Consider the following 12922-nt stretch of genomic DNA (forward strand, 5'->3'; position numbering starts at 1 on the left):
CAACTAAAATCTATGTACAAAAATTATTAAAACGTTCGGGGGAGTCCTGGAGGTCTTTGTGGTTCAGTTGATTGCATCTGCCGTGATGGCATGCGCTTGGAGTACTTGTACTAATCTTTACTATATTCCTGCACCCATTGAGGAGGACAATCGGCCGATCGGTAAATGGTTTCGTTGCTCATCTGGGATCGCTTTGGTATCGCAAGAGACGCTGGTTCGATGAAAGGCTGGCAAAAAATGGCATGGGAAACGAAATCAGAAACATTATAAAATAGCTAAACGGGAGTGATAATGGCGCTGTAACTCTACTCCAGGTCCCACGTGTGAATGACAATTACAACGTGTCAAACATGATTACACGTTAAGCCGATAAACTCTTCTCGGACGAGAGGTGGAGAAGAACATAACCTCCCGGCACCTTCGAGTGCTCCGATGAATCGTAAGAACATACACAAACATTGTTTACATTGTTTCTTAATCAATCCATTGATGCACGTGGTGAGTAGCTGGAAGGCGAGGAGGTAAGGTGTACACCACCGTCCACCCCCCCACCGTTTCCGAAACGGTCGAAATCAATTTGCATATTAATTGCACATTTTAGCGGACCGATCCCATCGCGAGCCGCAACTGCACACGATGACTCCAGAATGGTGTGGTGGTAGTGGGAGGGGGGAATGGTATCCCCCTGAGGAAGGGATGTAGGCAGATGGGGAGGGTTGACAGTGAAAAGAGATTTACAACTGTGCGATTGGACGTATCGCTCGAATGGATCGTGTAGTTTACGACTCAATGGATGGATTGCATCCTCTTCGCTTTTCCAGCCGGGTTGTTTGTTTGTTTTTCCCCTTTTTCTTTTTTGTTTTCTTGTGCCTCTTCTTCTCTACAAAGTGGGTGAACAGGTGGAAACCGTATGAGATTGCGTAAAGAGTGCAAGGAGTGGAGGCGGACGGAACCGTATCGGGCGGATATGTGTGGCTTGTGTGTGGTGTTTGTAAGAATCTTTTTCTTCGCGGGGGAATCTCCATTGTTTATCATTGTTTGTCGTCGTGGAATGCTCCAAGGTTGGGTAGAGGAAATGGTGCAACATGCATGTCCAACATACCTTTGTTATCTGGGGCAAGACGCGGTCAAGAGGAATGTTTGTATGCTTGTTGGCGATGTCAGTCGTTCGATGCTGGGAAGTTGCCGTGGTCAGTTCGTTGCTCCGGTTCGGTATGCGTGTATGTTTCCGCTCGAGAAGGACCCCCTTTTCGGCCTACCCGTATCGGTTGTAGTTCTGGCCGGAGGAGCCCGCGAGTGAACCCTGTTGGAAGCGGGGCTGGTTGTAGGCGGCATTAAACTGCGCCGAAACCGGTTGCGTTTGTGCGATCAGGGCGAGCGATTTCTGGATCGCCTCCGGGATCGGGGGCGGTGTTGGCAGATGCGCACCCTCGGCGCGGAATCCTGCGGAAGGTCGACGGAATGGTGGTTACATAATCGTGGTGGTGGTGGATGCGATGTAAACATGAAACCAAACCCCCTAACGCACCGTTCTCGTCCGCGATGTAGGTCACCGTAATCAGCTGACCCTCGGGCGACGTGTACGAGTAGGAGCCCTGCACGGACTGCGCTTCCAGGTCCTTCAGGCCGGCGTTCTTCAGGTAGCCCTGCGCCTGCTGCTGCTGCCCATCGCCGGTCGTGTACGCGTACGAGTACGAGCCATCGTGCGAGACGTCGTTGCTGTAGGACGTGATTGGCACGAACGGTCGGATAGCGTTCGAGAAGGGCTGCTGATTGTGGTTCGAAATTGAGTGAAAAGGGTGAAAGGACACGTCAGCTCATAATCCAATTGTTTCTTCCTTTTCAATTTATGCCTGGTCTGACTTTTCCATTTGCAGAAGGCTTGTTGGATAAAGGTTAATTGTTTTCAATCTGAATAGTGTTTGTTGTGTCCATGGATAATTAATTATATTTTTAAATAGTGTTTTGTTTTCCGAAAAATAATTCAAAAACTGTGTATAAACTGTAAATTTTTAAACAATATTTAGTTGATATCTTGCTTTTAATTAATTTTTGAAACTTCTGATTAATTTTCCATTATTTTCAATGATATTTCGTTTCTTTATTGTCCTGAGCAAGTTTTGAGCTTACATTTAATTTAAGCCTTTGAATTTAAGTCTTAGAAAACATTAAAAAATATAAAACTTTCAGAAATTCCAAAAAGGAAATAAAAGCAAGATGTCAACTAACACTAAATTAAAAAAAAGCCAAATTTGCAGATTTATATTGTTCATAAATGTTATCTATTATTTTGGACGATCGATAATTATCAATAAATATCCAAATGACCCCTTTTCCATCGTCGAGTCCTTGACATCAATTTCACTTTCACCTACAGCTTACCTGGAGTCTCTGACTGAACTGGTTAGGATTGTGCGGTGGCAGCAGTGGGGCTCGTAGAGCCTGCGACTGTCTCTGGTGGGAAAAGTGTTGCTGTGACTGGTGATGCTGCTGCTGATGCTGCTGATGTTGCTGGTGCTGTTGGTTATGCTGCTGATGCTGCTGCAGCTGATTCTGGTTCGAATGCCGCTGGCTAGTCGAAGGGTTTCGGTTGTAATTTCCCGAGTTCCGATTGTAGTTTCCCTGGGAGTACTGATTCTGGGGCTTCCCCGAGACACACGCCAGAACCGCTAGCACCACTAGAAACTGTACCGAGACGAAAGAAAGGGCCAGCCAGAGATAGCAGGGATAAGTTCTTGGTGTGCAATTTTAAATTTTTGCCAAATTCACATTACCGTATTCATGATAGTAACACTTGACATGTTGTATTCCTTTTAATCCACCAAAAGATTAGTTCTAAAAATTTCCACACTACACTTCGTTCACACCCTCCACCAAGCGTTTCCTAGAATTCAACAAAAATCCTATCGATCGCACCAATCTTCACTATGCAAACTCTGACGACAAACTATCGGCGTTGTTGCCCTCGGCTATTTTATTTATACGCCGGCAAACCGAACCCATCGGCAGATCTCACGCCGACCGCCAACAATGGCAACAAAAAAGGGGCAGCCAAATAAATAAACGGCGGGCGTAAAAGGGGAGAAGACGTCAAACAACAAAAAAATGGCCCCGCGAAACATTACACGAAAATGCGGTTCACTAATCACAATAAGCTTGGCGCGAAACCGCCAGCTGCGTTCGCTGGTTCGGTGCAGGTGCGCTACGATGGTGCGAATAGAACGCCAACCCTTGCCGGTTTGGCCCCACATCCCAGCGAAAGGGTTGAGGGTGCACGAGAACAATCGGAACCGATAGGAACCGATCGGAAGATGAAGATTCGGTACCGGTTGGTGCGAAAGGGAAAGCGAGGATCGTCCAAATCGAGGCGCAGCATAGAACATCCTCTTGGGGATGGAAGACGTGGAAGGGAAGCGAAAGGGGGAGGAGATGGCCAGTGCGGTCTCAATGAATGTCAGTAACATCGCTTTGAGGCCTTTCAAGCTTTCCATTGAAGAAGAGATTAATGAATTGGCACCTCGATCGCGAGGTGGGAAATACGACAGTGGGTAACAAAAGTCGATGGCACAAGTTGTATTCAGGTTGGAAGTTATAGTTTTAGTTTCGTACCTAAACATTTAAATAATTTTTGGTATGTTAGAGGGCACTCATTTATATAATTGATAAACGGAATGACATTTTCCGAAGATCCTTACATATTTCATGTTCACCACTGAACAATTGTTGTCCGTCACTGTAGTGTTAAACATGAATGATGACATTACTGTCTCGTAGTTACCTTTCAAAAAACAAACTTGACTCAGAAAAAAATTCACCTGCCTTCTTTCAGTGGGTAAAAGAAAAATGCTAGTACAAGATCGGTTAGAAAAAATAACTCTATGAAAGAAATCCATTCCTTAAGCCGGATTCAAACGCACCCACACAAATACAATAAAGCACGTTAGGCACATTTGCGAGGCAAGTGAAAAAAACGGAAAAACCCTTCCATCAGGAGGAACAGTTTTTGGCGGGCGAAGAAAGAGCCCAACTCATAAACCAACAATGCTGCCCTGCATTGCGGCGTCTTCAGCATAAAGGCACGATTGCATTCGCGCTGACCGCGACCGATTGCTGAAGCAGCTGTACCCAAGGTTTTTCCACTGACGCAGCCGTCAGAAAAACGGATTTCCATCACTCATCATCGGGCACGAGAACGCCCGTCTGGCCACGCGCGGTTGAAACACGTCGTCACGTCGCAGACGATTGCGTGATGAAAGTGTAATCCCTATGGCGGACGTGTATTGTTTCAGTGGGCGGGCGGGCGGGAAGGAAACTAAGAGGAGAAGGGCTGGGATGGGCCGACCTAAGGTGCCGCATATGATTGGGGGGCTGTGTTTTGGCACCACGTTGTCGGTTTCAATTTCAGATGCCTCCAAAAGGCCACTCCGGTTTGGGTTCTCGGAAAGAGCGCACGAGTTCGTTTCTGATGCGGCGTTGAAATCACTGCGGGCTACAAGGCGCCAAATAGCAGCGCTACAGATGAGTTCGTGTTTATTTTATTCTTTTTTATCTTTTTGCTGCGTGAGGATTGTTTTGTCAAACATATTGTTAAAAATCGTAAATGGTTCACGAAGCGGAACGGCTAAGGTGTGTAGTGCATTAGTTTTATTATGCTCCAGGGAAGGTGAAGGTGGATTGATTCTTTCAGGTTTCCTCTTAGGGGAGTGTATTTCGACATCAGTTGACCTAGACTGTCAATTCTTATTTTATCTCATAAAATAAATCTGAAGTAAAGGTTCGTTTGAATCTAAAACGGCAAGCACATAATGAGAAAACACTATTTTACAACATGGAGTACATTGAAATTTTGTCATCGTCACTACTTTTTTAATTTATAAATTGTATAAAAGACAAATGGCCAGTACCACCAATAACAAACAATGCATTATTGAAAACAATCGAACCATTTAGAAAAGATTAGTCTATCCCATACAAAACTTTAACGGAACACAGAAATTTGGAAGTATTATGGCAAGTTGTATAATTAGAATGCTGATGTTAATTAATTGCCAATTTTCATCCCCTAATACGTACAAATCCTTGTAAAGTAGGTTAATGAACTACTCTAAGACAGCCAAATCTTTTCACATCAACACCATTAGAACCTTATTCTGTTGCGACAATAATGACAATTAATTAGTAGTTCCGCCACAACCGACAACTTTGTACCACTCTGTCAATGCTCAGCCAACCAGCAAACCACGCGCGACAGCGATGTCTAAGTAAATGTCTAAGAACAAACTAAACAAACACTCAAAATGGCAGCTTCTGGAGGAACGGACAAAACAACGAACCCCTAATAGCCCCTCAATTACGAACTCCCGGGGCCTCGCCAATCATCGCTCATGATAGGGGCTGCGTTATTGCTCCTCAAAAACGATGTAATTCAAACGACACGAACAGCCGATGGGCATTTCTCCGCCATTGCTTTGCCCGCCCCAGCAGTGTTTGTGCAGGATCAATGTCGTGAAGGTGATGAAGGCGCTTTGTCGCGCTAGATTCAATGTCAGTCTCAAGCTGTCGATGGCGCTGATCACGATCGGGACGAGGATGAGCAGAAAAAAAAATGGTTGCCGGTGTTACAAAATTTTTGGCATACGCTCGCGCAAAAGGTCAACGGCCCTCGGGCAATGTGTGGACGGATGGTAACTACATCTGAATTTGGTGTGTCGGGCTCATCATCGGTGACTTTATCCGACACCACAATGGCGAGTACGCACAATGAACGAAAGAAGTTGTATCTTTATCAAAGACGGATGCGATGCGTGAGAAGAAAACAAGAATGCTTTATTAGGTAGGTCTGGGTGATCGAATCAAGTGAACTTATTGTAGCGGCCAAGGACGCAGCCAAATATGCCATCTCCTGAAGATGTGTGGTGGCTTTTCAGTCGACTGGTTCTTTAGATAAAGTTCAACTCCCGTGGACTAACATTTTGCAAACATCTAACGAAGCATTTGATCTTTGAAATGCTGATAAAGGTTAGATTTGGAAATCCGCTGCTGAGGGAGCTAAACGTTCACCAAGAAGATGAACAAGGCGACAGTAAACGCCACACACAAGAGAATGCACTTGGTTGGAAAAACGATGGCTTGAAAGCTGGGGACGGCACTCAGTTTGATGACCCCTGGCTGCCCCAATGTCAGTGAAAAGTTGATTGATCCAAGCCGTTGCAACTGGACACGCTGTTAAGGACAAGTTCATTTAGACCTCCCTCCTCCAAGTTAATTCCTTCGCGCCGTTCTATACGGCATCAAATAATCGTAAATGATTGGTAAATTGCCAAAGGCCAACGATGGCCGTGTGCCGGGCGAGCTTCCAAGAAATTAAGATACGTACCATCCCGTTGACATTTGCTACCACGAGGTGACGCGAGAGCATTTTCCCATTTTGCGCTGACCGAATGCCTTATTTACTCTAAGCATTCGGAACTGCCCATGGACTGGTTTTTTACTATATTCTGAACGAGTGAGTGTACGAGTTGACGTTGGTAAGTATATCCACTAATGGGGGTCGATTAGTGACGATTTGCAGTAAATGAATAGTGTTGAACATCGATTTGAAGGCAGGTTTACGGTGAGATTAAATTGAGTCCCACGCAAGGTGAATTTAATTATCAGAGTTGCCCAGAAGAGTTCAAATTTTGTTTCATCACAGTTCAGATTTATTAAACTCTATATATAAGATTGTAAATAAACAGTTTTTAACAAAAAAAACAAAAGTTTTACAATTTCATTGATCTCTTCCTTACGTATTCTAATACAAACGCTTTTCAACTTTAAAGGAACGTGTGGCGCATCAATTGCTCTGACATTCAAAACAATGTTTGAACATGTTAGTTATGGTTATGATATTGCGGCCCCAAATGGGACGCCGACAGCCGGCGGGCAGAAAACGATCGATCGAAACACTTTGCCTGCATCCCATCCATGTTTGATGACATTTGTTCGATAAAGTGCGAAAATTAATTTGTCATCTTCGCGCTCTTGAACCGCACTCAGGTCGCATTCCGCCGGCGCTCCCTTCGGAAATTCCGTGCACTGCGAGTTGCATATTTGTGCTGAAGCATTCCAACGACAGCAGCACCTGGTTCATTGGGAATGGCGTAAACCCAATTGGCTGCCTTTATTTATCATATCGATCTCCGAAGGAAGAATTGCTTTCCGGAACGCCTATTTCACATACAAGTGGCAAGAAGTTAATGAAACGAAAAGAAAAATAAAGATACCGAACCTTCCATCCCATCCTTGTTGCATTGACAAATTAGCCCGCTCTAAAACTTTGCCACCGTTTAGGTTTCCCCCCATTCGTGTCGAGGAGTTTTCGCCATTCGTGAATCGCTGCGGAAACTCCTCCGATTTCGTTTATAGGTCAAGCGCGGCGTCGGCCAGATTCCCAGAGGACGGTGTGTTTCGTGCCGTCCCGGGATGGGTCTAGTATATCAAATTCTCAAATATCATGCCCCGCGGAGGTGCCGGAGATCGCAAAGATAGTGCATCACATAAATTTACCTATTCCCGGGGAATGGTGTGCGTTTTTTTATTTTTCATCGTGCCGCAACCTTAGGCAGGCGCACGCCGTTAAGGCTCGGGGAGAGTTCATTTGGCGGCGGTATATGAATTATGGCTACAACGAAATGAAAAGTAATCACATTTTTTTAACGTGGGTTTGTGTAAGAGCTTAGACGGATCCGAAGGGAGTTTATTCTCACGCTTCCTTTTCATTTGTTTGGAAAAGAATTTTATTCATCATCCATTGAAAGAATCTCGCTTAAGAGGTGGTTAAAACGTGATGAAAGAAAACTAAACTTTAAATAACTTATTATTTTAAATATTCAAAGTTATGATTCATTAGATCGTTATTCTTTGCGAGAAAATATTATATCAATGTTGATAGCGTTTTAAAAGTCATGGTACAATGGAAATAAGTTGTGCCTCAGAAATTATGTTAGGAACATTACCATAAAGATCGCAACGCCGCAGCACAAGGGTGGTGGCTTTAATGCCCAACGAGATAGGTAGCCAGATAGCTAGCAAATGAAGGATAATAACAAACCGCGGCTAATGTTCGGCAATTTGTATTGGATTCGGTACTAAAGTATCGTGTTTCCAAGTCGTTTCGCAAATGAGCTTCTGGTTTCAACATTCTACCGGCGTGGAAGAGAAGCTCCGACGGCTTTCATGTGCCCGGGAGGAGGTGTTTCTTGTTAGCAGCATTTTGTTTATCATTTCGATTGCGGGTGGTTCTTATCGTACATTGTTGCACTTTTGACTGGAGCACTTCGAACCATTTATGCAACCAACTATCTATCTGTGTTAGCAACAGAGACGACGATGTGAGCCGAGGTGTTCATGTTTCTTTCTCGAGGCCATATTTTGAGGCGCTGGCACACCAATCTTCGCTGTCAAAAATGAAAAGCGGGGTTGGCGAAAAACAAAAAAAACACGCCACTCGCGAAATATCTCCCTATCGTCAAAAACTCGCGCGTGGATCGTTTGCCTTTCGAAGTCACCGGGGTTAAGTGTTACGATCCAGTTGAAAATGTTACGAAGAACATCCCTTCGAAGACCCCGCATTGGATCGCTCTCTTCCCGGTTTCGAGCATCAGATGCAGGAGGTTAACCGTAGCGCCTGTGTGTTTCTTTTCTTCCAACCCGATGAAGGTTCCTGTGGTTGTGGCGGGTGCAGGTTGAACGTTAGAAAGTTCACGAAACAACTTCTGGGATCATACAATTACTCTATCGAGCGATAAGGTGTAAATTACTTGATCTTATGCACTGGAAGCTTCCATGTTTTTACCGGACCAAAAGTTATGAAATCGTACTTCGACGGGATGGTTCCGTATATGTGCATAAATTTCATTTTATTTTTCATAAAAAAATTTACTTAACAAATCGAAAGAACGCTGCACACCGTCTGGTCACAGAAATGCCATCTAAGACCAGAAAAGGTGTAAAACAGTGAGACGCCATCAATCACGTCTGCTCGTAGAAATGATGAGCTAATTTATTTACCCTCCAGCTGCGCGGCTGTTTGAAGTTATGGTCTAGTGGTTCGTTTAATGGTGGCAATTAATTTTCGATTAAGGAGACGATCAGTGAAACCATTCATTTTACAGATGCTACTTCTTTGCCGGCACGATATTAAATGGATGACCTTGAGGAAAAAGATTCTCAGCAATGTTGGGAACAGTCGTGGGCTGCCACCAATCGTCAAGACAATAAATTATGATTTATTTTGTGATAAATATTTCGTCAAGCACATCAAAGTAATGGGCTTATTTAACTGAGCGTTCTCGGTACATTTTCTGGTGATTATAATCATCAGCGTTATTTTTTGCGTGCTTTATATTGAGAAAAAAGGTAAACATAATGTTTATGAGAGTTTGGCGTGTGTTAATTATAAATAATGCCGTGCTTAAACAAATATTCAGTATTTATTCTCACTTTTGGCGACAAGGATTGTTTTCGTAGCGGCCTTTTAAATAAAAATCAATCAAATCTGATCGTTAGACTCAACGGTTATTTATTGGTATGTAAATCAGAGCACATAAATTGATTCTCGGGTGCTTTACGGTAAATGTTTCCTGGCCAACATGCATCGTAGCGCCTTCGTCACTTATGTAACATTGCACCAGTTCCTGAACTCGATGGCCGCATTATTGCCCCGTTCCCTTCGTGATTTATGGAGTTGCCAGTTACAGAAAGAGCAAACTAGAAGGCTCCCACACTGGCCCTCCGGAAGGGTTTTTTTGTGTATGATTTAACCCATCCAAGAACAACGACTCCTGCCCGTGGCCAGCATAAGGGAGTCGGAAAGAAATTGAAGCGTTACACCGGGCCCGAACCGGCCACTAACGTTGCGACAGTGTCGGCCATAAATCATCGCGCACTGTAATGACGTTTGTGAACTTTCCGGTGCCATACCGGAGGATCGGTGGGTCGGGATGAGTGACAGATCGGCCGGTCGGCTTCGGTTGCTCGATTAACAAACAAGCCCCGTAATGATCGGGTTGTGGTCAGGTTGTTCGAGGTGCCCTGGCAACCCTCTTGGGAAAGATTGGGGTACCAGTTTGCCAAAAAACATCTTCGAAAGAACATGATCATCTTTCCGGATCGAGAGTAGAAGGATGTTCTGAGAAAAGGTTCTTTGTGCGGAAGGTATACGCCTCGGCACAGTCGGTTAAAGGCGGCAGGTCGGCTCTGCCGGCAACCGTCAGCTGCCGGATAAGTTGCTTCACTTGACATTTCAATCGACGAGGATGACGCCGATGGGGCGTTCTGCTGATCCGAAGCGTTTGAGTACCGACCAACCACTGCGCTCGAATGCAATTAGCCGACGGCCTTTTGGATGGTCCGGTCTTTGGGTCCGGTGTTTGACTGAAGTTTATGGTAAATGTAGTCAACGCAACGGGTGAGAACGTTTGCAAGGACGTCTCTTAACCGGAACCGAACAAGGGGTTTCGTTTGAATGGGGTGTAATGTGGTGGTGCGTTTGTTTGATATTAGGAAAAATATTTCCAGTAGGCTTGACAATCATTTGCCTAACAACAAATCATAGTAACTGATAGTCTACTTTGTCGGTGATATCGTTCTGATCAGTTGTTAATGTGGGTAAAACAAAAAACACTTAGGAATGTTGGAGTCGATATCCTAAGTGTGGTAAAATTTGAATCAGTTTTGGACTCGATGTCACTTACGCAAAACGGACCAAAGTTCCCTGCTACGAAGCCTATTCGTCTTCATCCACACACCGCTAGAAGCAGCAACGGATGACATTTGATGTGCTCCAATCTGTCAGCCGAGCACGACCATCGCGTCCACTCACGGACTCACCGAGGAAATGAACAAAACGGCGCTTCATACGGTCCATAAATCTTCCGGATGGTGTTGAACGTCGCACCACGCGGTAAACACGCGTTTCAGTACCTAGGAGGGTCCCGGTGATGTACAGCCTGCAAAACTGCACGGAAGGTGACGACCGGTTGCTTAATTAAAACAGTTTTCAAGCAATTTTATTGAGCAGATACGGCTAGCTTTACGACCGCCACCGAACTACACCGATGATCGTAAAGGTGGTTTTCTTTCGGTGGCGTGTTGGAAGATTACCTTACATGTTTAGTTTTTTTTATTTTGTTACTTCTAATAAAGACCACTTGTTGATGTTTTAAAATTTCACGTTCACACGATCGGCAACTTATGGCGCAGAATTACCATTTATGCTGCGTACTAAAGCCCTCTTTGAAACCCACGTTTACTAAAGATAGCAAGATCAAGTTCGATCACTAGGCGATGCAATGCGGTTCTAGTTGGTAAAGCGAAGCTACCCGGCAGGTTGGAACGTTTTAAATATAATGATTATTTCGACCTGACCCGTGCTCGCAAAGTAAGCTCGAAACAGGTACTGGGTAACGTCCGTTTACGCCCATTGCCCCACACTGCGACTCTAGGAAAATGGCTTTATCCGAACCTGATCTGGTTGGGCAGCCAATGTTCTGCGCTGGAAGGAAGATGCCGTGGCTTCGGCTGGTGGTGATGCAATTCTAGATATTTGCGCCAACGCCGTCTCGGGAGGATCCTCCCCTGGCGAACGAGGCGCGATGCGGCTTCGATGCGACCAATCCTAGATTCACCTGAGGAAGAAGACTACTCGTTGGGGAAGCGGAGACAGCGTGGACCGGGGGGCTGACTGATGGAGGCGCGTAAAATTGACTGACATTTAACGGCGCGGGCCGCTGGAATAATAAACTAATAATTTGTAATCGCACAACACTCACACCGTTTTGTGTCGCGGTCGACATTGTGTGCCGTACCGATCGGCATCATTAGGAATGGCAAATTATTCTAGGGTTGTTCGCTGTTTTGGTTTCCCTGTTGCACGTTTTTACCTACCTACTTCTTTTTCTTCACCTTTTACTACCTCCTGGGAGCAGTTTGTTCACAACACATCGTACAGGCGTCATGCGTTGTGACAGGTTGGGTGTGAGGGCCAAACCGCAAATTGGTGTTTTATGTTTTACGAAGTAAACCTTTTCGCGGACGATTAATCTTTCTCAATATTAAACCACTATGGAGTGTTACCTAATGTGAAATAAAAATACCCTTCATTACCCTTGCAAATCAATCAAAGCAGATCATCTTCCCTAGCGATCTTGGGATCGGAAACGGGTTCCGATCGAGACAGTAAAATTAAAAGTCACTAGTCATTAATTATAAGTCAGTTGATTTCACACCTGCCCGATAAGTCGCACGGCACGAGTCTCACAGTGGCGATAGGTTGAACTGGATTCCATCTCATCCGATCGACAGTCAAGACTTGAGTGAGGCATTTAAGCGCAGCGAAGACAAAAAAGAAAGGCATCCGTGTTTGCATAGTACGAGGAAGAAGGAGAACTGCACTGCTTCGTTTTTCTGCATTCCAGGATACGGTTGACTTAAGCTGTTTGCTACCAGTTTGAATGGAGCTTGTTGTTCTTCGGTTTGTAAATTATTTTGAGAAGTTATGGGGGAATTATTATTCGCATAAAAAGAGCATATTTCACTGTGATATATAGTGCCGTATAATTTGTTTTCAATGTAGCATACAATGTTTGTACAATAATGATAAGATTGATCGATTTTCGTCGAAGTATTTTAATTTTTAAATTAAAACGTCTTTCCTAAACTTAATTATTTCATCGTGACATTGACTTACAGTCTCTATTAAGGCGCTTTTTTGAATATCGTTTTTTTACTGCAAATATAATTGATACCCACTCCAGAAGAGAGCACCAAAGTCCGATGGAATTGAGCCACTTGTGTATGTTCGAGGAACGGAAAGTGAATGTACCATCGCTGGACGAACTCCGCGGACCCAGAAGAGCAGCTCACTCACTTCAGTTTACGT

The 12922-nt window shown here is 44.5% G+C and overlaps 1 protein-coding gene across 1 annotated transcript; it reads right to left on the reverse strand.

Annotated features, from left to right (window-relative positions):
- Positions 1-1255: 1255 nt before the first annotated feature.
- On the reverse strand, positions 1256-2801 carry LOC131293387 (dendritic arbor reduction protein 1-like). Its single transcript, XM_058321466.1, has 4 exons — positions 2775-2801; positions 2383-2685; positions 1529-1769; positions 1256-1443 (listed from the first exon to the last, which is right to left on the reverse strand). Exons 1-4 carry the CDS (start codon positions 2799-2801, stop codon positions 1256-1258), a joined length of 759 nt encoding a protein of 252 aa, XP_058177449.1.
- Positions 2802-12922: the final 10121 nt, after the last annotated feature.

The sequence above is a fragment of the Anopheles ziemanni genome, chromosome 2 (genome assembly GCF_943734765.1).
Source record: "Anopheles ziemanni chromosome 2, idAnoZiCoDA_A2_x.2, whole genome shotgun sequence".
Taxonomy (NCBI): Eukaryota; Metazoa; Arthropoda; class Insecta; order Diptera; family Culicidae; genus Anopheles; species Anopheles ziemanni.